The sequence below is a fragment of the Balaenoptera musculus genome, chromosome 15, assembly GCF_009873245.2.
Source record: "Balaenoptera musculus isolate JJ_BM4_2016_0621 chromosome 15, mBalMus1.pri.v3, whole genome shotgun sequence".
NCBI classification, from domain to species: domain Eukaryota; kingdom Metazoa; phylum Chordata; class Mammalia; order Artiodactyla; family Balaenopteridae; genus Balaenoptera; species Balaenoptera musculus.
Window position 1 is genome coordinate 4,765,379 of NC_045799.1, and position 25,459 is coordinate 4,790,837.

The window sequence follows — 25,459 nt, forward strand, 5'->3', positions numbered from 1 at the left end:
AAGCTTTCCTGCTAAGATTAATATAAGAATACCCAGTATGACCATTTCTATTCAACACTGTACTGCAGATCCGTACTCAACTCAATAAAAGATACAAACAGTTTAAGTTTTAGAAATAAAGCTATTTCAAAGCAATACCATTTAGCACATTGACAGCAGAAAACTGCACTGAAACATCAAACCCCCTGGATTAAATCTAACGAAAGATGTGCAAGTCCACTATACAGAAAAGCAGAAAAAAATGCTCAGAAAAAATAAAGAAGCCTAACAAATGGAAGAATAATCTATGTGCATATACTGAAGATGCAGTATCATAAAGATGTCATTTCTCTCCAAACCAATCTATAAATTCAATGGAATGTCAATCAAAAACACAGTGGGGATTAGTGTGTTGGTGTGTGTGAAAACGGATAACACTAACGTTTACATGGAAATGTAACAGGCCAAGAACAGCCAAGAAATTACTGAAGAATAAAATAGAACTACTCATACTACTGGACATTAAGACTTATTACAAAGATACTGGATTTAAGAAACTGTGACACTGGCACAAGGACCCAGAAAAAAGACTAATAGTCTGTAAGAGATCACTGACTAAGGCAAAAAATAAGTGTATTGTGCACTTTATAAGATGCAGGAGTAAAATATATGACAATAATAACACAAAAGATGAGCGAGGGGAAATGAAAGTATACTCTTGTAAGGAGGTTCTTATACTATATACGTGAAACCGTATATTATTTGAAGGTAGGCTGACAAATTAAAGAAGTATATTGTAAATCCTAGCACAACCACTAAAATAATAGAAGAGGTACAGCTAACAAGCCACTAGTGAAGATAAAATGGAACCATTAATATGGGCAGTAGAAAAATACAGCAAGATGGTAGATTTAAGCCAAACCATACTGATAGTTACAAAAAATAAAAATGGTCTAAACCAGTACTACACAACAGAGCCTTCTACAATGAGAACTTGAAAGGTAGCTAGTGTGACTGAGGAACTGAATTTTAAATTTTAACTTAAGTTCAGATAGCCACATGCAGCTACTGTATTAGACAGCATAAGTATAAACACTCCAAATAAAAGGCAGTACCCATAATGCTGCCTGCAAGAAACTCACTTTAAATATAGATATAAATAGGTTAAATGTAAATGGATGGGAAAAGATATGCAAACACTAACCAACAGAGAGCTGAAGAGCCTGTATTCACATGAGACCGAGTAGAATTCAGAATCAGGACTGTTACCAGGGAAAAAGAGGGACATTGCATGATAGTGAAGAGGTCAAGTGATCAAGAAAAATAACAGTGCTACCTGTAGGTACACTCAGTAATAAGAGCCTCAAAACATCAACAAAAACTGATCAAACTAAAAACAGAACTAGACAAATCTTCAATTAGGGTTGGATTTCAAACACTCCTTTCACTTCAAATAAGGGACAAAAAAATCAGCAAGGATGCGAAGAGGAGGAACAGTGCTATTGGCCAAGCTGATTATTTAGCGTTTACAGAACACATCACACAGCAGCAGCAGAATACATTCTTTTCTGGTGCACATGGAACATTCCTGAAGGCCACATTCTAGGCCATAAAACAAATGTCAAATGTGAAAGGTTTGAAATAATAATGAGTATGTTCTCTGACTGCAACGGATTTAAACTACAAATCAGTACTAACTGAAAATATCTGGAAAGATTCCCAAATAATTGTAAGTTAGAAAACATACTTCCAACAACTAACAGGTCAAACAAGTCACAAGGGAAAGAAATACTTTGAACTAAATGAAAATGAAAACACAACGTATCAAAATCTGTGGGATTCACTCAAACCAGTACTCACAGGGAAATTGCATATATAAAAAAAACGCCTTAAAAAATCAATATTATAAACTTCCACCTTAAAAAACTAAAAAAGAAGAAGTTAGGCCAAAATCAGCAAAGGAAGGAAAAAATGAAGATAAAAGCAAAAATCAATGACAAGGAAAAGAGTGAAATATTAATGAAATAAACTGATTCTTTGAGAAGACCATTAAAATTGCTAAACTTATAGCTGGACAGACCCTAATGACATTAAAAAGATAACAGAGGAATATTATGAACAACTTCATGCCAATAAATTAAAAAACAGATACAACGGACAAATTCTTTGAAAGAAGACACAAACTACCAAAGCTTACTCAGGAAGAAATGAATAGGCCCATATCTATTAAAGAAGCTGAATTGGTAGCTAAATTTTTCTGACAAAGAAAACTCCTTGCTCAGATGGCTTCATCCGTTGATCAAATGGATATAATTTATGAATTATACCAAACTTTTAAGGAAGAAATACCAATTCTACATGAACTCTTCCAAAAAAGTAGAAGAGGAAAAAACACTTCCCAACTTATTTTATGAGGCCGTGATACCAAAACGAGAGAAACATATTACAGAAAACTACAGATCAATATCCATCATGAACATGGAGGCAAAAATGCTTAGCAAAATTTTAGTAAATCAGATTCAGTAATGTATTAAAAAATTCATATTAACCAAGTGAAATGTATCCGAGGAATGCAATGTTGGCTTAATATTTTAGTATCAATTGTTGTAATTCACTATTTTAAGACTGAAAAAGAAAAAGCATAAGAACAGTTCAAAAGATGAAAAAAACCACCTGGCAAAATTCAACACAATTCTTGATAAAAAAAAACTCACTGATTTAGGGATAGATGATAACATTCTCAACCTGATAGTGGGCACCTATAAAAAAAACCTAGAGCCTAGACGTCTAACTTAATGGAAAAGACCGAATGCTTCCCCCACCAAGATTAGGAATAAGGAAAGGATGTCTGCTCTTACCACTTCTCACAGTACTGGAGGTCCTAGCTCATGTGCTAAGGCAGGTAAGAGAAATAAGAGGCATACAGATTGGAAAGAAAGAAATAAAATTGCCTATTACAGATGGCATGATTGTGCACCTAAGAAAATCCCAAGGAATCTATTAAAAAGGTGCCTGAACTAACTGAATTTAGCCAAGTCACACAACACAAGGTCCATACGTAAAAATCAATTTTATGTCTATATATTAGTAACAAACAATTGAAATTTTAAAATTCTATATAATCTATAGTGACAGAAAGCTTATCAGTGGTCGCCTGGAGCCAGTGGTAGGGGTGGGGATGAGTACAGGATGGTGCAAAAGGGAACAGTCTGGAGTGATGGAAGTGTTCTACATCTTTACTGCAGTGGTGATCTCACAGGTGTATAAATCTGTCAGAATTCATCAACATGTTCACTAAAAATGGGTGCATTTTATTGCATGTAAACTATACTTCAGTAAAGTCAATTAAAAACACAGATCAATGGGATATAATAAAAAATCCATAAAAAGCGCACTATAAATACAGATGCTCAATTTATGACAATCACGGCTCAGCATAGAACACTGAATTATGGACGGTCTAAAAAAACAAAAAGGGGATGAGGATTACTGGATAACCCTGTTGGAATTAAAAAAAAAAAAAAAGCCAAAACACCCCACAACTTAATGTTTATTTTACATCTCATCCAGAAATTAATTCCAGGTAAAATTTAAATCTAAATCTGAAAAGTGAAACCAAATTTCTATAGGATAACAGGAGAGTATTTTCATGACCTTGGTAAATCAAAGTTTATTTAAAGGACATAAGAAGCACTAACCATAAAGAGAAAGATTGGTCAAATGGATATATTAAAGGCAACAACGCTTCATTAAAAGATCCTTTCAGAGAGTGAAAACCTTAGTCACAGAGTGCGAGAAAATATCTGCAATACTCAGAACCAACGAATGACTAGTATCTGGAATATGTACACAACACCTACAAATCAATAAGGATATGACTGATGACCCAATAGAAAAATGAACAAGATTCTCAAACAGGCAACATATCCAAATGACCAATAAACAAATGAAAATGTGTTCAATAGCTTTAGTCATATGGGAAACAGAAATTAAAACCAGAATGAGGTACTACCACCCACCCTCCAACTCAGCTAAAATTTGAGACTGATAATACCAAATGTTGTAGCTGATATGGAGCAACCGGAACTCCCAAACACTGCTGGTAGGAATGTAAATTGGCGCAATACTTTACAAGGTAGCTACTAGAGTTAAGATACATATTCCTTCTGACCCAGGAATTCCACTGCCAATTGGCAAAGAAATTCCATACATATGGGCACAAAAGACACGTACGAAAATGTTCATAGCAGAATTATTTGTATTTGTAATAGCCTCAGACTAGAAACAACCACAATATCCAACAGTAGAATAAACTGTGGTATATTTATCCAGTGAGATACTTACTATACAGAGGTGAAAAAGAATAAACTATTATTACATGAAATGACATAGATGAATCTCACGAGGTTTGAATAAAATAAGCAGATACAAAACAATACCTACTGGTCTAATTCCATTTAAATAAAGTCTAAAAAAACCTATAGTGTTAGAGGCTTATTAAAAAATAACAGTTGCTAAGAAACAACAAATGCTTACCATATGCCAAGTACCATTCTAACTAATTTTTATGTGCTTAACTCAATTTTCACAACTCTATAATGAGATGCAACTTATTCTCCCAAATGTGCAAATTTAGTCACAAAGAGGTTAAATAATTTGCTCAAGGACACACAGCGACTACGTGTTAGACCTGGAATGCGAAGGCAGCTAGCTGGGCTTGAGAGCCTGCATTCTAAACGCTACACTGACGCTCAGTGGTAGTGCTTTGCTGGAAAGATGGAGGGAGGGCAGATGAGCAGAGGGAGGTGGAGAAGTAGGATGACTAAATTCCCATCTCTCAAGAAAACAATCAGTAGATAATGCCTAAAATTGGGCGATGGGGTGTGGGAGAAGAGAGAAGGGATCAAGAATTAGCAGCATATGCATGTTATGAAAAAATCTGGAGGAAAGATCAGAAAAAAACAGCTAAACAACATCACAACAGTAGTTGCCTCTAGGGAGTGAGTCAGAGTGGACCAGGGGACTGTTATACTTAACTTATAAGCCTTATTGTTACAGAAAAAAACCACATGCACATTACTTTGATAAAAATAATTTTAAAAGATGTAAATATTTTTAAAAACAACAATGCTATCATGTATTGAGCCCCAGTGTCCCCGGCATTTAGCTAAACATTTTAAATACAGTATCTCATGGAATTCCCCTAACAATATGGAATTGGTGCCAGTATTACTATTATTTTGCTGATGGGGAAACGGATTCAGGGTTAACTAGCTGGCAGGCGGCAGAGTCCATGTCGGAACCACCACGAGGGAAGATGAAGGTCTAGAAGTCAACACAGAACAGGTATGGAAGGATATTCAGGAGGAGCCCTGGACAGGAGCTAGTGACTCATGCTGGCTTCAGGGAGGGGAGGGGACATCAGGAGGGGGATCTGAGAAGGATGCCCAGGTTGCTGGCTTGGGTACCTGAGGACACGTTGGTCCTTTTCTCTTCCACAAGGTCCACGGAAAGAGGAGCAGAGGGCCGGGCCTCTGATGGGGAGTTTATGAGCTCCGTCACAGATACGCAGAGCCCCTTAGTGTTTGGGAAAGGCAGGCACGGAGGAGGACGCAGTGTGGAGCAGGGGCGGGGAGAGGACTGAGGGGGATGTCACAGACCCAGGGAGAGGAAGAACGTCCGGGGCCTGGCCCTGCTGCCCGCCCAGCCTCCGGGCCACCCATCCAACGTGCCCTGTCCCCCACCCTCACAGCTCCTGCCGTCCCCCGTGCTACTCACTGCCCTCGACACCGCCGATAGTTACCTTCCACTCTTCAAAAACTGTTTTTTGAATACAGTCCACTCATCTCTCCATATTGAAATGTCAGGGCTTCCAAGTGCCTCACCCCCTCACTGTTCCCCTCAGGAGCCAGTCATGCCCTGGGGCCTGGGCGAGGCCCTGCTACAGGCTCTCACAGGTGCTCCACATTCCTCCTTCGGAGCACAGAACATGGTCAAAGAGATCACTTCCTGTACTTTAGTCACAGAATATGTCTCTCTCCTCCTAGGAGAGGTTCACGAGGGCAGGAGGCGCTGGCAGACTTTTTCTGAAAAGGTCCAAACAGTAAATACTTTCAGCTTTGCGGGCCACAGGGTCTTAGTCACAACTATTCAACTCTGCCATTGTAGCCCGAAAGCGGTGCAGACAACATATAAATGAACGGTGTGATGTGTCACGTATCACTGTATCTATAAAATCAAGAGGTGGGCCAAACGGCCACGGTTTGCTGAGCCCTGGCCTAAATCACCAGCCCCCAGTCTAGCATACAGCAGGCACTCAGTGAATGAAGAAAGAAAGAAAAAAGCCGTTGCTTTGGCAATGAGATGGAAACAGGTACTGAGGGAGGGTGGTTTCAGTGGGACGGTGGGGTGGGATGGAGACAGCAGGGGCTGAGAAGCAGCAGATGAGGAAGCAGGAAGTCCTCCTTCCGGAGCCCCCAGTTTGCCCGGCAGGCTTGGGGGACGGCCCTGTCTTCGGGGAGCGTGTCTGCAGGCTCCGACAAGAAGGCAGGGCTGGGGAAGGAAGGGGAGACCTGATGAAGGCCGGGCTCCAGAGCGCAGGTGTGCGTGGGGTTGGTCCTGAAGGAGGACGACACCTGCTGAGGACAGAGAAACAAGGACGGTGGAAGGGACGAGGGGGAAGCCTCGGATCCTCTTCCCTGTGAGACGTGCGCCTGGACCGCCTGGTGAAGAGAGCGGGGCTCGGGGAGGTGAAGAACCCCCGCGCCTGTGGGACGGGGAGGGCTGGCCACCCAGGACCGGGCCACAGGCCTGAGGGAGACCCTCCACCTCCCCTCTTCTCTGGTGAGACAGCGCTTCTAACCGAGCTGGCGTTTGGGTTTTTAGTGCTGCCTCGTGTGAGGTGTGTCACTCACTGAGTCACCAGCACCACCTGCTATCACCTCCTGCCCCTTCACTTTCCCACATGGGCAGTGACAGGCAGGCCCAGAGGAGGATGAGTTCCCACTTCAAACATGCAGACATACCCAGTTCTTTCTTGAAGGACACTGAAAGGCATTTTAATTTCAGAGAATTAGGGGCTGTTTCATCTTGATGCCTTCAAGTGTGTATGTGTATGCTGTAAAATATTTCCCGATTAGGCAGAACAGAATTTTTCTTTAAATGTTAGAAACCACTTGACTGGGGCTTTGCATAGCAGCTATCTAGTCTTACAAGCCTAACAAAGTATTAAAACCCACGAAACACAATTTCTCACAGAGGAAGTATTAATATTATGATATTTAAACAGCCTGAAAAGTTTTCTCACAGAGTCGAAAACCGACAGCCAGTCAATTGCACTTATTCTAAGACCCAGATACCCAGAAAAAAGCTTCCATTTTGACATTACTGTGTTAATTCTTTACTGCTACTGGAACGTGTAGTAGCAGTGCTGGAATGTGTGAGAAGGGTTTGGACCCCAAACTATTTTTTACGAAGAACTAAAGCCACCTAAAATATCTTTTAGGTGACATGCCGGGTAAAAAATAAGTATTAGGACCTGTTTTCTTCTGCCTTATTTCAAGGTGTAATTGCTGTTACTATTCATAGATCGAAGGCTCTATGTATATATATCCTAACAAGTAAAACTTTAATTCATACTTTCATTTTGAAGTTTTCATTCCTCACAAATCAAAAGACAATTTTCCTAAAACACATCATTCCTCACTCCACCGTTTCAAGTTCTTCTAGAGATGATGGGAACCGCTGTCTCCAAATTCACTAGAGTTTAAAATGGGGATGCCTAACCCCTGTAACACAGCCTTTATTTGAATGGACTTTTCAATACACCTTTAGATGCACATTTCAATAAACTTGATCTCTTACCCTATCGTTGGGTTGATATTCGGATCGAAACTGTCTTCCACGAACCGCCACACAATACTTGATTTACCTACACCTGTATCCTGAAAGAGAGTGAGAGAGGTGAAGAAGAAAAAGTTTTACCTGCTTGCGTACACCAAAAACTACCTTGTGCCCTAAGTTCAGGATTTTGGAAAAATCATTCCGGATAGGTAAATTTTAGAAGTTAAGAAACACAAAAAGGTTTTCATAAAAATTCAGCGGAGTAACTAGGAGATTTCAAAATGTATTGTAGGAGAGGGGTTCCAAGTTTTTAAGAGACAGGATCTTTTGAAAGATCCCAAGTTTCTGCTTACTGTGCAAAGTGACAAACTCACTTGCTTTAGAATAAGTCTAAGTGAACTATGAACTCTTGAACTACTTCTGAGTAACCCCTGATAAATCCCAGCCCCACCCTATCTAGGAAGGGGGAAGACTAGTTATTGAAATCTTTTTCAGTCTTTAAAGCAGCAACTCAGAGGCAAGAGAACACCAGTTTCAGAAAGTATCCTCTGAAATAGCAAAGTTGCCTTGACAAGTCAGGAAGCTGAAGCTTCAAACTAGTCTTTGGGGCTTCCTGATTTGAATGTCCCCCCGCCCGCCCCAAGGAAAGTAACTCTGTGAGAAGTGTCAGAGGTATCCCACAAGCTCAAAAACACCAAGCAGACGGCAAAGGAGACTACTGCTGCTCGTAAAACCTAAAGACCTGTTACTGGCTGTACTCTGCAAGACTTGGGCAACTCCTAACTAGTACCTGGGGAAGCTATTTAAGAGCTGCTCTTAACCCAGATGCAATGGAGAGGCAGGGAGGGCTCTTCACCCTTTGGGGGGCGGGAAGAGACCCTGGGCTCCAGGGAGGGACGAGGGGGAAGGTCCCTCACGCCAGCAAAACCTTCAGGACAGTGCGGCCAGGTGGGCGGGGCGGGACGGCCCGGGGGGGGCGGAGGGGGGCTGGAGGGAGGGTCCCGGGGCAGGTAGGCGGCGTCCCGCACGGAGACTGGAAGAAGGGGCAGAGGGGATGTGGGAACGCCCGGGTCCCCGGCCCGCCCGGCCTCCCGCGGCCCTCCCAGCCGGCCCGCCGCCACTCACCCCCAGCAGACACACTTTGAGCTCCCTCAGCGCCATGGCCTGGGAGCCAGGGGCGCGGGCCCGCCGCCGCCCTAAGTTGAGGAGGGAGAGGCCCGGCCCAGCACGAGCATCCCCCAGCGCCGCCGCGGCACGGCCTAGCCCCGGCCGCGGGGCGCGTAGAGGCGGCGGCCGCCCGTTCGCCGGTCCTCGGCCTGGCCCGTCCGTCACCAGCCGTGCGGGGCCCGCCTCAGTAGCCGGGACGGTGCCGCGGGTTCCCAAGCGCCACCGCTGCCGCCATCTTGGGACGCCGGCCGGGTCACCTGACCTCCCCGCCCACCTCGGCAGCCACCTTCGCCGCGAGGGCGGGGCCAGCTGGCGCCGCGAGGCTCGAGGCGGGGCCGCCGGCGAGGGGCGGGGCCCGAAGCCAGATACCCCCGCCCCTCTCCCTCTGGCCCCGCCCCTCGCACGCCGGCCCCCGCCTCCAGGCCCATTCCAAGATGGCGGGTGAGTGGGGCTGGACTCCCGGGGCGCCCCCCCCCCCCCCCAACCCGGGACCACCCCTCGAGGCCCGGGGACTCCCCCGCCCGCCCCTGAGCCCGCCTGCCGCAGCCCCCTTGTAACTCCTTATGTGTCTCTTGGTTTTCAGGGATCCCCCTGTACTTTGTGGACTTGCAGGATGACTTAGACGATTGTAAGTAACAGTTGGGGCGTCCCGCCCCTCCCTGGGAACCTCTCATAGAATTCGGGGTGCACGAAAGGCCAGGTTCGGACCTACGGGCTGGGCTCTCCGTGTTGGGCCCAAAATAGCGGGACCCCCAACTGCCTTGTTCACTTGTGGCGGTCCCTCCTCACTGGGCGGGGCGGCCGAGGATGGAGAGGATTTTTGTTGCTGGGAAACTTCTGACTTCCATTCACTTTCTTTCTCTTCCTCCTCCTCCTCCTTCGGCGTCCCGGGAGGGGCGGGAGGGCTAGTCCCTCCTCCTAGTGATTCCGGGCAGGAGGAGGCGTGGCCACCTTGGTGGTCGGGGGCTTCCACCCAGGGTCTCCACTTTTTTCCCTGGGACTTTTCAGAGTGCTGGGGAGTTTAGGAGGTCCGGCTCCCCGTGTGGCCGGCCACAGACTCGCACAGACTTCTCAGGGTCTGGGCCACAAGCCCAGCTCCGTCTCATCCCTAGGAGCCCATTGGGTGGGTATCCTTCACCTGTCCCTTCCTGCCCTTTCCTTTAGAATCACGTTAAGGACTGATGGTTGGGGAAGGTGTTCCTGGAAATGCAAGTTCGCATTTATGGTGACTGAAGCATTTCCTTTCCATTCAACAAACATTTCTTGAGCACCTGCGGGTTCTGGGCCGGCCATGCGCGGAGCCCGGGACCTACAAACTCGAACCCGAAACGGTGACGACTCTCAGGGAGCTCACAGTACACGGAGAGAGCCGACTTGTAAACAGATAATTACCAAACGCCGGGCTGCCTGCTGATGGAGGCCTGTACAAACCATCACAATAGCCAACATTAATGGGGGCTTACTGTGCTCTTCCCTTCCCTATCTACAAGTTTCCTACTAACAAGAACTGGTGTTTACAGAAAACACCATAGGTAAGGCACAGTTTAAACCCTTTATACACATTATTTCTTTTAGAAGGAGGCAACTTTATTAAAGTAGAATGACACTTGAAGGGGCCAGTGTTTAGGAGCATGGGTCCTGAAGTCTGATGGCCAGAGGGTGAAGTCCTCAGCCACTCTTTACTGGCTGTGTGACCCTGGCCAAGTCACTGTACCACTTGGAGCCTCATTGCCTTATCTGTAGAATGGGCATAATAGAAGTCCACCTCAAAAGGCTTCCTCGCAGGTTAAATAATAAAAGGTTTAGCGTGAAGCCTTGTACATAGGACACGCTGGGTAAATATTATCTGCCATTATTATTGTTGTGATCATTATTCATAATTATTTAACACTGTGGGGCAAAGTACAGTGTTGGCCCCAGGTTTACAGAGCTGAATGTTTCGGTCAGCGGGCATCTTCGAATGGAAGGAATGTAGCCTTTCTCCTGATAAACAACAGTAAGCTGCTGTTAAGGCACCTCTCATTCATAGATTCGATATTTGGCCTGGCTGGAAGAGCTGATTTCTGGCTATTTCAGTTATCTAACAAACCACTCCAAAACTCAGTGGCTTAAATCAACAGCATTTTGTTATTTCTGACAATTCTGTGCATTGACTGGGTGATACAGAAGCTTCGTGTGTTCTCTTTGAACTCTGGGAAGATAAGAAGGTCCAAAATGGCTTTCCTCACGTGGCTCTTGGCCAGGAAATCTGCTGGGACTGCAGGTCAAGGCCTCAGTTCTTTTCCAGGAGCTTCTTCCACTTGGTTAGCTTGGGCTTCTCACAGCGTGGTGACGGCAGGCATTTGGACCTCTTTTGTGGCAGCTGGCTTCCTTTTGTCTTTTTTGTATATATGTACAAAAAGGAAGAGATTATATAGGAAAAAATAATTCTGATTTTACTTTGGCCCTGTTTGTACAAATATTGGGTGTTTGAGACTTGTAATAAAGAATGCCATGAATACTCTTTAGCAGACTGCTGAAGACTCGTCCCAGTAAGGAAGAACACCAGCATTATGGCTCTGAACACACCCATGCCATGGGTAGGGCAACTCTGGGAGCCTCCTGGGGCTTCTTTTTTTGAGCAGGGGTGGGGGCTTCAGGGTGTTGTTCCTATGAAATTACAATATAATTGGTTTGATTAATAGCCATGATAGGAGGGCCTGTCCCCACCCCCCAGTAATTTATGCAGCCCTGGGTCCCACCTTTGCACTTTACTGGGGTGGTATTTGGGAGGCATTATCATGCTGTGATTGATAGCAAGAACCCTGAGGTCCTGTAACCCACTTCCTGCCTTTAGCTGAGTCAGTGTGAGCAGATCAGTCACTCTGTTCACATTCTTCATCTGGAAAATGACATAAGAATTGGAGATGCTTCATAGGACTGATATGAGGATTAGATGAAACAATACACATAAAACATTTTAGCCCAGTGCCTGGCATAGAGTATTATATTCAATGATTTTATTACTGTTATTATTTTAGCCATCATCATTATTGCTAGGCACTCGTATACGATTTTCTGATTCAGTGTTAAGGGCTGCTACTCTGTGAAGTAGGTGGGATTATTCCTGTTTTACAAATGATGAAACTGAGAATCAGAGAGGTTAACTAACTTATCCAGTATGGCACAGGTCATAAATGATAGAACTAGCAATCCAACTCTGTTCCTCTGAGTCTTGCTTTTTTTATTCCATCACACAGATTGACCTCACAGATATTCTTAAGCTAATGGTAGGAGCATGGACGTTGGTTGGGGTGGTTCTCCGTCTGTTGTCCTTCTTGGGCATTTTTTGTCTAAACGATGGGATAACCGCTCCATTTAGGCTCTAAGTCACTTTGGGCAGGAACATAGGTCATCCTTTTTTATCACCCAGTGTCCTCCATAATCTAGGAGATCAATTAATGTCGTTACTGGTAGTGATAATGGATGAGGAGTCTTGTCCGATTTACTTTGTGATATCTTGATTAAATTGGCTAACTTCAAAAAGAAGCCGTAATGAAAGGCTGCCTTGTCTTTTAAAATCATTCAGAGTCTTCGGGTCATTGCAGCACAGAAAAGATTTAATTTTAGTGAATTAGCTTGCTGAAGCAATCTAAATTCCTTCTCTTGAGAGCAGAAAGTATGTGGGATGGTCTGGCACAGTGGTCCCGGTGGTGGATTGCACGTAGAGGGTGGAGCTGGATGCGTCTGTGCCTCAGGGGCTTAAAGTCCTGTGACCGTCTGGGTTGCTTAAAGCAGGTGGAGGCTGAAGAGGTATTACTCCTGATAAGGTTTGCTTGGCCAATTGGAATTTAAGTGTGTGCCAGTGGTGGGTGAAAAAAAAGTGAGGGGAATCTGTTGCAGATATAAAGAGACCTAAGAGACCTATCAACAAAATACAATATGTGGTCATATTTGGATCCTTAGTTGAACAAATCAGCTATAAAAAGACATTATTGAGACAGTTGGGGAAAATTAAACTTGGGCTGGGTATTAGGTTATATTAAGAATCAGTATTAATTTTGTCAGATGCGATAGTGGTGTCACAGTTTTATTCAAAGGAGAAGGACCTTATCTAACAGAAACAAATAAGCATTTATGGGTGAAATGATTTAATGTATGAGGTCTGCTTTGAAAATGCTGCAACAAACAATAAATAATCAAAAAGTTGGGAAGAAGGATGAGTGGGAAAAATTGGCAGAATGTTTATACTTGTTGAAACTGGTTGCTAGGGGTGTGGGGTTTATTATACTATTCTGTTTTTGCATGTGTTTGAAAATTTCCTTAATAGAAAGTTTTTAAAAATGAGATGAAAGTTTCATATATGATCAAACGTCTACATGAAGAGTTTAAAGCTGGATTTCAATTCTGAAGTCAGCTGCCATGTTACTGTAAGATGCATTTAGCTTCAAAAGACAGACTTGGAGAATCTATTAGTATTTGGGGGACTGTGTATTTCTTTTCAAATGTTTAGTTTTTGAGGTATCTATGAAAGAAGTTGGAAGAAGGTATACTTCTTCCAACTTGATGTTGAAAAGGTAGGTGCCAACAAATAATATCTGGACCTTTGTTGAAAATGGGATTAGCTAAGTGAGAGGGATATAGATAGACTCTTTGAATCTTAATGCTAGAAGGAGTGGTGTATGTTCAAGCTTGAATAAAAGACATCCTCCAGAGCAGAATGCATTCCATTTCACCTGCCCGCTTTGGTCCAGGTTTGTAAAAATGTTCTGCTTGAGGACCACAGCCAAGCAGAGAAAATAGATTAATTTTAGCCCCAAACCAAACCATTGAACCTTCTCTCTGAACTATTATATAAACTCAAATCAAAGATTGTCAATTTTTTTTTTTTAAAGTAAAGACCTCCCTGTTGAGTGGAATAGTTTGAACAGGAACTTGAATGTGCTAATAGTTGGGAAATAGAACAAAATCCAGACATCAGACTATTCTCCAAGTCAGAGATGGGCAAATTTTTTTTTCTGTAAAGGATCAGATAGTAAACATTTTAGACTTTGCTGGCCAGAAGCCCTGCTATAACCACTCAAGTCTGCTACTGTAGCCTGGTAGCACTCACAGATATACATAAATGAATGAACATGGCTGTTTGCTAATAAAACTTTATTTACAAACACAGGGCTGGATTTGGCCCTCTGTTCTAAATCAAACTTGATTTCATTTTTCTTCCTTTTTTTTGGGGGGGGGGGATTTTTTTTTTTTTTTAATTGAAGTGTAGTTGATTTACAATGTCGTGTTAGGCTCAGGTGTACAGCAAACTGATTCAGTTGTATATACATATATTTATATTCTTTTATTATATATTTATTATATATATGTTCTTTTTTCAGATTCTTTTCCATTATAGGTTATTACAAGATATCGAGTATAGTTCCCTGTGCTCTACGGTAGGTCCTTGTTGGTTGGTTATCTATTTTATATTTAGTAGTGTGTATATGTTAATCCCAAGCTCCTAATTTCTCTCTCCCCCCTTTCCACTTTGGTGTAACCATAAGTTTGTTTTTTATGCCTGTGAGTCTGTGAGTCTGTTTTGTAAATAAGTTCATTTGTATCATATTTTTAGATTCCACAGATAAGTGGTATCATATATTTGTCTTTCTCTGAAACTTGATTTCATTCTGTCCGCACCCAGAAGTCTGTCGATCTAGCTGAGCCAACCTGAAAGGCTGCCTTTCCCACTGGGCTCAGTTTGAAGAGCTGACTTTGGCCGGCACAGCCCCTGCTTTGTTGAGGAGCCCTTGACAAGTTGTTCAGCCTTCACGTCTCCCTTTTCCTGTTGGTGTGTTGGGGATTAAAAGCATGTACCTATCTCCTCCCAACAGGATGAGGGTGAGCAAGGAACAGGAGAGTCGGCATGGGGGGGGCCGAGTCAGCTGTGCTTCCCGGCTGGTAATCGTAATGCATTTTACTTTTGTTGTTCTGTATTTTCCACTTCCTGTGAGACAAACAGGTGAACATCAGAGATTCCCTGAAATTGTCTCTGTTTAAAAAGAGAGTTTTATATGGCTTTCTACCTCACAAATGAAGGTGTTTTTTAAGCAGAAATTTTACAACAAAACCTAGCTAATGAAAGAGAAAGTGGTTTTGAGCTTCAAAACACCACTTAGCCTTAACCCAGATGAGGAAAAAAAATAAGAGATGAGGGCAAGTGGTTGCTTACCCTGTTTGGAAAGGCATTCATCCAGGTAACAGATGTTTCTCCAGCTCCTCCCAGGCACCAGCCTGTGGGAGGCACGGGGGATAGAGGGATGAAGAAGCCCTGGGCTCCATCCCAGAGCTGCTCCCACCTAGAGGGAAGGTGCGCATAGAGATGGCACAGATGGGAGGTGCCGGTTGAGTTGGGTCAGGCCAAGGAGGGCAGTGGATGAGTGACCTCAGTGAGAACCTTTCCAGTGCAGCCAGTGGGCAGAAGCCAGGCCAGAATGAGTGGCATCGGGAAGTTGAGGATATGTTGCCTGTAGCTCAGTGGTCATGCGTCGAGCACCCACTGTACTCCAGACACTAGCTGGCCATTGGGCCTTTTGGGGAATGGTCATCGTTCTTGGGAGCTCCCAGTGTAGCCAGGAAAACAGACCCTTTTGAGAAGAAGCAGCTGGAGGGGTTGGAGGGGTTGAAGTCAGTTGCTTTTCTTCTTGGATAAGAGAGCCCAGAACACCTTTGTGTTATTTATATCTACTCCGGCAACCTTCAAAAAAAAAAAAAAGGATTTGGATGGCCCAACCGTTCCACTCCTGGTTACTTGCCCACAAAACGTGAACACATATTTTCAAAAAGACAGGGTCATAGTTGCACTATTCTTAATAGTCAAAAACTAGAACCCACCCAAATGCCCATCGTGAGTAAAATGGATTATAAATTGTGGTGATGTTCACACGATGGAAAACTATGCAGTTATAAGAGTGAATTATCTACAGCGTCACTTAGTAATATGGATGAACTTCACAAACATAGTGGTTGGTGAAAGAAGCCAGACACAAAAGGGTATAGATTGGATGATTCTGTTTACACAGAGTACGGAAACAAGCACAGCAATCTAGCTGATCTGATGTAGAAGGCAGGAGAGTGGTCCCCTTTGGGTAAGGCAGTAAGTGGGAGGGAGTGTGGGGGGCTTCTGGAGATGCCGGTTAAATTGTCTTTCTTGAGCTGAGGACTGGTTTCACAGGCATGTTCAGTTAAAAAGTTAGTCAAGTGGAACACTTTTTGTGCACTTTTCTGTGCGAATGGCATACTTCAGTTAAAAAAATAAGAATTGCTTTTTAAGATCAAGGCACAGGGGAGAGCATAACCATGGATGGGGGGAAGGAGTCCGTGCAAAGGGGGAGATGGCAGGGGGCAGGAGGGGAGGGTGATGGCGGGGTGATGACTGTGTAAGACAGGCATGGAACTCGGTGCATCCGCGGAGGAGTTTGCTTCTTTCCAGAAAGAGGAAGGCGACCTTCTTGGCAGTTTGGCCAAGGCGGTCATTAGAAAAGTGGTGTAATGTTGGCCAGCATTGCTTGATTGTCTCAAATACTTTGAACAGTAGGAAAATAGAGCCCCCCACGCACATACACTCACCCCAGGGGCTGTGGGTTTTGTTTTGCAACCTTTTTTTCCTTTTCGAATCTGCCTCAAGTCTGAGTGGAGAAGTCGCTGCATTTTTCAGTAGTGCTCTTCCATCCATCAGACTGAGTAGAGTCTGGCCCCCTCACCCACACCTCCTCCAGCTCTGTCCCCAGCTGGGTGGGTTGGCAGGAAAATTGAGATGTATAATATCACAGTGGAGCCCACGAGCGGCTTGGAGCTGCAGAGTGCTTGCCTATCAGGGAACCCGAGTCAGTGTTTCCCGTTGACCGTCAGTGTAAAAGTCAGAGTCATAAATAATGACGGGTTTTGGAAGCTGTGATTAAAGCCACAAATCAAAGAGGAATTTCCATGTATGCATGGTATAGAAAGGACGGCTGCTCGTGAGCTGGGTTGGTCTTTTCAGCTAGCCCACTGCGTAGTGCTAGTAATAGCCATCAGTAGCCCTCGAAGATTTGCGATACAAAACATTATGCACTGGACCGATCCGCTCATACAGGAGCTAATACATCATCGTGGGTCTCGTTAGAGAGTGGCGTTTATACGGAGAAAGTTTGCCTGCGCAGCTTGCCGTTGATATTTAGTGAAGTCAACAAAGACCTGCCGCGTGCAGGGGTCAGATCCACCTTCCGCCCCCCCGCCCCCCCAAAGTCAGTGAAGAAGCAAGAACGTTCTTTATCTTTCACGTGGGTTGGGTTTGTCTGGTGTAGCTTTTAGAAATAGTCCCAATTTAAGAATCTGCATTAGTATTTATAAGCCTGTTAGCAAGAAGGATGAAGCCACTTTAAATAATACATTAATGGATGGTTTACTCTAGTTTCCCCCCAAATCATATAAGGCCTTGCAGAGACTTAGTTATTGTTCATCGAAGAGTGGCTAATGAGAAGCGCTAAGAATTATCAATTACGTAAGTTCTACATTAATACAGTTTTCTCTCTCTCTCTCTTTTTTTTTTTTAAGTACACATTTTGCAAATAAGGCTAGACTCCTTCTCAGCCCCCATCCACCAATCTTCTAACATTTTGAAGGCGACACAGACAGTGGGTCACATCTGTCATGTCTTCTCCCAACCAACGTCCCCTAGTGCTGTGTTAGAGACAGAATATTGGATCGTGTGGATAATTGGGCTGGCCCAGGGTGGCGTATCTCACACAGAGTTATAGTGACAGGATGACATGTTGAATGGAGAATCGTAAATATTGGGAATGCCTGGAGAACGGATTCTTAATGAAAATGCTTGCCGGGATAGACGCGCTCTAACATTCTGCCTCCGTCTCTACCTCTGTTCATGTCTGGGCCAATAAAGTTATCTCATTGGACATGTTTTATTGTGTTTATTTTTTCTCACCTTTCCACTTCAGACCAGTTCTGGGCTGGCTGCTCAGCTAGGGCTCGGTGGCTTCGTGAGAAATCTCTGGCTTCCCGAACCCCTCAAAGGCAGCAGACAGCCAGTGTACTTTCCTCTGCTGTGTTCTTCCCTTCATCTGGAATGTTCTTTTTCCCTCTCCCAGATCCTCTCTCTCTTCCTGTGTGGTAAACTCCTACTCGATCTTCAAGGCCCAACTCAAATATCACTGCTGTTTTAGGGAAGCATCTCCCATCACCTCCTTCCTCCTCCAAGCAGAGCTGGTCTCCTCCCTGGCTTGTTTACACCTGTACCCTATGGCTCTTGCCACCGGGGTATTGTGGGTTGTTATGTGTGGGAAGATCTTTGTTCCCTTGGGAGCTTTTGGAGTCTGGGGACCATGCCTTTGTCATCTCTGAACCGCCAGTACTCTTGTCGAATGTTGAATTATGGTTTACTGTCGTCACCTGAAATTAACCACGGTGGGTGGGGAGAGGACGTTTGTGATGGGTTTGCTGTTAACACACCTTCTGTTTTTTGTACAAGATCTTCTGATCCTTTTTGTGATGCAGAATTCTTTTCTGTGATGTAAAATTTCTTTTCTTTCTCTCTTTTTATTAGATCGTATCTATTGTACTTTGAACCTGTAAAGCACATTCACCTAACATTATACTTAAAGAGTTAATTCATACTTAGCCTGGTTTAAGACAGGTTGGTGTCTTGTGAAAAGCACTGACACACGGGCACGTGCTCAGGGTCCCCTGTGTGTTTTCGCCAGAGCAACCTCATCCAACTTATTTTGCGCCCCAGCCTGTTTTATTTATTTTTTATTTTTATTTTTTTATGTATTTTTTTGGCTGCGTTGGCTCTTCGTTGCTGCACGCGGGCTTTTCTCTAGTTGTGGTGAGCGGGGGCCACTCTTCGTTGCGGGGCGTGGGCTTCTCATTGCGGTGGCTTCTGTTGTTGTGGAGCACGGGTTCTAGGCACGTGGGCTTCAGTAGTTGTGGCTCGCGGGCTCAGTAGTTGTGGCTCGAGGGCTCTAGAGCGCAGGCTCAGTAGTTGTGGCGCACGGGCTTAGTTGCTCTGCGGCATGTGGGATCTTCCCGGACCAGGGCTCGAACCCGTGTCCCCTGCATTGGCAGGCTGATTCTTAACCACTGTGCCACCAGGGAAGCCCCCGCAGCCTGTTTTAGATGATGACTGTACTGACAGTGTGCATTATGTTTGGTAGGTAACCCTTGAGTAACCAGTTAGTGTTGAGGAGGATCTGGGAAAGGGAAAGACGTTCTTCCCCCCACGGTTGTGGCTTCCAGAAACACAGTTAATGAGGAAAGAGATTTTTTTTCTGTTCACTTGTTTTTTACTTAGTCGCCTAGCGTCAGGGTCAAAGGATAATAATTCTGTTGTACTTTGTAAACTGATCAGTAGCTCATTGAAGTAGAGCCAGCCTCATCTTCGGTTGGGTGAGCTTAAGGCTACTGCTTCAGGACCACTCTGGTTTTGGTTGGATGGAGGTGAGCTTTATATCTCTTAGCTGGTTAGCTGGGTTTTCTAACTTGGACCATCCCCCTGGAGGCCACAGCCGCTGCCTGAGATGCCCCAGAGCCACAGGCTCGTGGACCCTACGGTTCAGGGAACATGTGGACACGTGGGTGTGCAGCTGGGGACGGGGGGCTGAGCACAAGGTGTGGCAGGAGGGGGCCCCAACCCCTACAAGTCAAATAGCACTTCTCAGCCTTTCCCGTGCTGGTCTTTGTTAGCTTTAAATTATTAGTCATTTTTGGTAAAGGGTCAGTGATGTCCTGTGCGCACTTGCCAGTGAAGCTCATACGTGGCAGAAACTTAGAAAGCAGCTGCTGCCAAAAGTCCATCATCGCGGAGACAGCAAATGAAGCCGATCGTGATCAGTATTGTTTTTAAAATATTTTAAGTGAGCCAAGAAGGCTTGAAGGTATTAGAGACTATTTTCTTAAGAAGGCTTTGCTTTTCTGTATTATATTACGCTTTCTTGAGTGGAGTAGGTAACTTTTTTTTTTCAAATGTAAGAAAATATAATGAAAAAATTTGAACAAGGCATTATTCATACCCTACTTCATATTTTATTTCTAGCTTGAATGCTTAAGATTCCTGATGTTTGTGGATGATCTGGACTTGTGGCTCCTCAGGATAATCGACTGCTCCTGATATCACCGTGTCCATAGACCTTTGTTCCTCATTCCGTGAACAGTTGCCTGTTTGCCCTCTTAGCGGTGGCTAGAAATGTAAATTCTAGAAAATTCTTTCTGGGAGCAGGAGTCATTTTATGTGTTACTGCCACTGTCAGGCATAGCAAGCTAGCTTGACAGATCTTTACCATTTATTCATTCATTCATTCAGCAGCTTTTACTGATTGCCTGCTGTGTGCCAGGCATATCAAGGAGTCAGTAAAAGAGTTTTGCCCTGGGTGCAATGGTGGAGGATTGGGGGGTGGACCCAGCTGATAAACAGTAGATGTGGGAAGAAAACGTTCTGTGTGTCAGAAGGTGATACATTCACTGGAAAAACAGAAAAGTAGATCAGGGTACGGTGGGGTGTAGGTGGGAGGCATGCGATTTCAAAATCAGGTGGTCAGGGTGGACCTCACTGAGAGGATGAGTGAGCAAAGCTTTTACTGAGAAGAAGGAAGTTATCAAAGAGGACATCTTGGGGAGCAGACTTCTAGGCAGAGGGAAGTGCTGGGCTGTGTGATGGCCCTCAGCCAGGGACGTGACCGGGGTCATGGGGAGACAGCAAGGAACTGCGTGGCTGGAGGAGAGGGCAGGGGGGTGGGAGATGAGGTCAGAGAGGCCAAGGGGGGGCCAGGTCATTCCTGCTGACATGAAGCCCCTTCCCTTATGGGACCATCCACTCACCAGGGGCTGCTCAGGTAGCACCTGGCTTTTATTTTCACAGTGGTTCTCAGCTGGGGACCTGTGGCAGTGTCTGGAGACGTTTTTAATTTTCACAAAGTGGGGAGAGGATGCTTCTGGCATCCAGTGAGTTGAGGCCAGGAAGGCTGCAGAACGTCCTGTAACGCACAGAACAGCCCCGCGTCGGAGGATGATCACACCAATCACGCTGAGGCTGAGAAACCCTGCTCTGTTATTATATGGTTCATCAGCTGTTGATTGATTTAGTTTGTCTTTGAAGACTTAATAAAAAAAAAACAACATTAAAATGTCATGGGAAGAGGTTATTAATCATGGTATCTGTTCAGACTACTGTCAGAGTTGACGTTGAAGATAATGCTGGCTGTTTTCATTCCCTTTGTGGCAAGGGGCTCCAAATCTGCCTTGCATGTACATTTTAGTAAACTCTGGTGCTTGTATGGAGTAGTTCAAAAAATTTAATACATCATTTACAAGTAAATAGTAATAGTCTCACTGATAATCTCATCAATTTGGATTCAAGTGGGATTTTGAAAGGGGCCAGGATATTGATCCACACAAAGGACGATGTTTACCTATATTTGGAATTTGGAGTAAAAGACACTATTATTCACATATGAATGTGATGCTATTAGTGGGGAATATTGTCCTTGGATTATACCAATCCAGTATTTTTTAGAAGTCTGTCATTTGTGTACCGCTTTTCCTATTTCTGCTGTATCTATATACCACCTGTATTTTTCTTTGTATCAATTTCTTTTATTTAAACACATTTTGGGGAACTTGTATGAATTGCTCAACATGAAACTTAACCAAAATATCATAAGACAGAAGTAAAATAACATGATAAAATTCTAGGTAGACACAGTTGTCTGCTAAGTATTCTGAGTGTGAGCCCTTCTCTGTATTCGAAAGGAAGATGAACCAGTTTTAGGGAAGTGTTGAAGACACACTAGCCGAAACGAAACTTTCCTTGATTAATCAGAGAATTGAGAAGAGAATAACTTTCCCACTGTGTGGTTTAGTGATATTTAATGTCCCTTCCCTGTGCCACACTGGGGGACGTGCCGTCCTGAGCTGTCCGTAGTGAGGCCAGGTGACGGCTGTGCATTTGCAGCCTCGCTGGTGAGGTCAGAGCTGCAGTTGGAGAGTATGTGACGGACCAGGGATGTAAAGGAGGCCGGTCCTCTTTGGCTCTGATTGGCTGCCAGCGGTCTATTAATGCAGAACTCTCCCAGAGAGGTAACCGTGCGATAATCTGGTTCTTTGTTCCGTACAGGACTAAAACTGTAATTCCACTTCTTAAAATAAAACGAAAATCCCTGTAATTCAGATTTCTTACTATTTCCAGTGAATTTTACACGTCTTTCTTCCCTCTGCCCCTCTTTACCTACTTAATATGAATTACCAAAATTTAATTCTACTATATTCATCGTTAGGGTGGTGGAATACTTTTGATGAACTCATGCGCTTTTATATTGGATGTTGAAATGTATTCATTTTATCGTAGCAGTTATGTGATAGTTTTGACCTGCGTTCTGTCCTGAAACTAAGACCTCTCATTTTTGCAAGCAGAGGCGAATGAATTAATGTCTTGGTTTCTTGATAACTCGCTGTGCGTGCGGCTCCAGGTGGCTTTAGGCTAGTTGCTGCGCCTCATGTTTCTTTTGGTGGAAGCTAGATTTTCTCAGCTTCTCAGGGGCTGTTAGACTCTCATGAATTAAATCCAGGTAGTCAAAGTCTTGGGAGACTGACTTCTACAGAAACTGCTATGTATTAAGTGTAGGCTATGTACCAGGCATTATGTGACGTGGTCCCAGGGCGTAAGGGCCTCCAAGTCTAGCCGTGGAGACAGAAGCAGTCTACTTAAGAGTTAATAATGCACCACTTTACGTAAGATGTTGAAAACTGACAACTGTATAGTTCCATTTCTTACCCTCCTACTTTATGTTGCCGTTTTTATCGCATAGTACATCTACGTGCTATAAATTCTCCAATACGAAGTTATAAGTTTTGATTTGTATTGCTTTAAACCATTGTGTGTATTTTGAAGAAATCAGGAGGAAAAATAGTTTTTAAAACATCTACCCACATGTTTACTGTTTCCAATGCTTTTGATTCCTTTTGAAGGTAAAGTTTCCAAGTGGTACCACTCCTCTTCAGCCTGTAGGACTTCATCGAGCATTTCTTGCAGTCCACATTTGCTGGCAATGTTTAAAAGGGTGTGTTAAAAAATAAATTCTTAGTGTGTGTGCTTTTTTGGTTTCTTTTTAGTCTGACAGTGTCTTTCATTCATCTTTCTCCCTGAAAGGTATTTCACTGGATGTCAAGTTCTGGATTGACGTTTTTTTCTTTCAGTCCTTTAAAGGTGTGCTTCCACGGTCTTCTGCTTCCACGATTTCTGGTGAGGAGTCAGGGGACATTCAAATCATTACTCCTTGTACGTAATTTTTGTTTTTCTTTGCTGCTTTCAAGATTTTCTTTGGTAATCAGCAGTTTGACTGTGATGTGTCTAAGTGTGGTTTTCTGTGTACCCTTGACTCTTGAAGAACTTGATTGAACTTGAACTGTGCAGGCCCACTTATATACAGGTCTTTTTTCAGTAAGAAGTACTTCAGTGCTACATGGTCTGTGGTTGGTTGAATCTGTGGATGCATAGGAACTGTGCATTTGGAGGACGGACTATAAGTTATACTTGGATTAACCCCGGTGTGGTTCAAGGGCCAACTGTATTTATCTTCTTGAGGTTTGCTGAGACCCTTGATTTTAAATATTTGTTTCTTTCACCGAGTTTGGGGAATTTTTGGCCATTGTTTTGTCATCTCCATTCTGTTAAGTCTGCTCAGTGAATTTTTAAATTTCAGATATTGTTTCAATTTTAGAATTTTTATTTCGTGTCTTTTTATAGTTAACATTTCTTTGCTGAGATTTCTTATCTTTTCACTCATTATGGGCATGTTTTCTTTTATATCCATAAGCATTTTATAATAGTTGTTTTAAAATCCTTGTCTGTAATTCCAGAATTTGGATCCTTTCAATATGCTTTGATGTTTTCTCTTTTAGCTAGTTCAAGTTTTCTGTTTACTGAGTAATTTTGGAGTGTAACCTGGATATAGTGAATATCATGTGCTGTAAACATCTCTGAATTCTGCTATATGCCTCCAAAGAGTGTGGATTTCTTTGTTCTGTTTTGTTTTATTTCAGTAGGCATTTAAATTGAGGTCCAGCTGTTCCCACTGTCTTTCCTGTAGTGGATAGCACCCCAAATCTCATTTCAGTTCTCCTAGCCTCAGCTATGCTGGAGTTTACCACACAGGGGCATGGTTTAGGGGTCAACCAGAGTTTGGGCTGAGTTTAATACGAGGGCTTCCCCTCGTATCCCCCCCCGACCCCAGCAACACACTTTCTAGTTGCTGTGGTTGCCCTGAACTCTGGGGGGGGGGGGGTGGGTAGAAGCATAAACAATACCAGTGACATAATGCGCTCAGTGGCTTAGCCATAAGAACAGCAGCAGCTGACGTTTCTAAAGCGCTTATGTGTGTTGCATGCTGTATAACTATATCTATCTGTCCATCTACTGTCATTTAACCTACCCTACAACAGTCACCTGAGGTAGGCATCCATTTTACTAGAGTGAGAAACTGAGAATCAGAGAGGTGAGATATTTACCTGGAGTAGGTACCTTCTAAGAGGCAGAGCTGGATTTCAGAACCAGCTATTTCAACTCATACATTATGCCTCTGACATCTTTTAAGTGAGAGGTCTGGGGTTTAATCTTTGATTTTTCTCCATTTTCTTTAGATGCTTTTCTTTGCCATTGGTGTTCTACAGTGCTTCTAAGTATGGATTTGTTATTAATCATTCAGTTCAGGATTTGTACTTCTTCAAATTAAATATTCATCTTTTATATTCTGGAAAATTGTTAGCCATTATCTCTTTGAATATTGCATCTTCCTATTTTCACTAATCCCTCCTGGAATTCCTACTGGACTTATCTTAGACCTTAGCATTCCATTCTTCATGTGCCTCAATTGCTGTCCCGTATTTTCCAACTCTTTAGTTCTCTGTGCAGTGTTCTGGGTGATTTGTCAGATCAATCTTCCAGCTCACTAACTCTCTCTTGAGCTGTGTCGAAACTGCTATTTAAGCCAGCTACTGAATTTTTAATTAAATTGTCTCTGTTTTTCATTTCTGCTTGGTTCTTTTTCAAATATGCCTGTTCCTCCCACCCTGCACTCTCCTCTTTTTTCATTATGATATCTACTTTAAAAATCCTATTCATTCTATGCATAATTATTTGACAGTGTACTTCAGATTTTTTCTAATATCTCTAATCTTGGGGTGCAAATTCTCATTTGTTGTGTCTGTTAACCCTTCCTCTTGATGGTTTGTAACCATGTATAGTTTGAAATTTTTTATTGCATATTTATCTTCAGCAGGGATTGTTTTATGAAGGTGCATGCTTATTGGATCGTAAGTCTCTTTTGAACAGCTTGTTTGCTTCAGCAGGGATGCCTGCAATTGGAATAAATCTGGACAGTGGTCCTCCCAGTTGCTCAGTGTGAGGCGCCTACACTTCGCAAGTCGTGTAAATCTGGTCTCTACACCCATAGGTCATGCAAGG

At 43.6% G+C, this 25,459-nt stretch overlaps 2 protein-coding genes across 2 annotated transcripts in view; one reads left to right on the forward strand and one right to left on the reverse strand.

Moving 5' to 3' along the window:
* Positions 1 to 9,244, reverse strand: part of RAB22A (RAB22A, member RAS oncogene family) — a 52,898-nt gene extending 43,654 nt beyond the window's left edge. Inside the window, exons 1-2 of the mRNA XM_036825142.1 lie at positions 8,947 to 9,244; positions 7,843 to 7,922 (exon numbers count right to left, since the gene is read on the reverse strand). Coding sequence (XP_036681037.1) covers positions 7,843 to 7,922; positions 8,947 to 8,982 — 116 coding nt within the window. The 5' untranslated portion in view covers positions 8,983 to 9,244. The remainder of the gene's footprint in view (positions 1 to 7,842; positions 7,923 to 8,946) is intronic.
* A 173-nt stretch (positions 9,245 to 9,417) lies between these two features.
* Positions 9,418 to 25,459, forward strand: part of LOC118880944 (serine/threonine-protein phosphatase 4 regulatory subunit 1-like) — a 68,110-nt gene continuing 52,068 nt past the window's right edge. The window contains 2 exon segments of the mRNA XM_036825168.1: positions 9,418 to 9,429; positions 9,572 to 9,616. Of these exon segments, the coding sequence (XP_036681063.1) occupies positions 9,423 to 9,429; positions 9,572 to 9,616 (52 nt within the window). The 5' untranslated portion in view covers positions 9,418 to 9,422.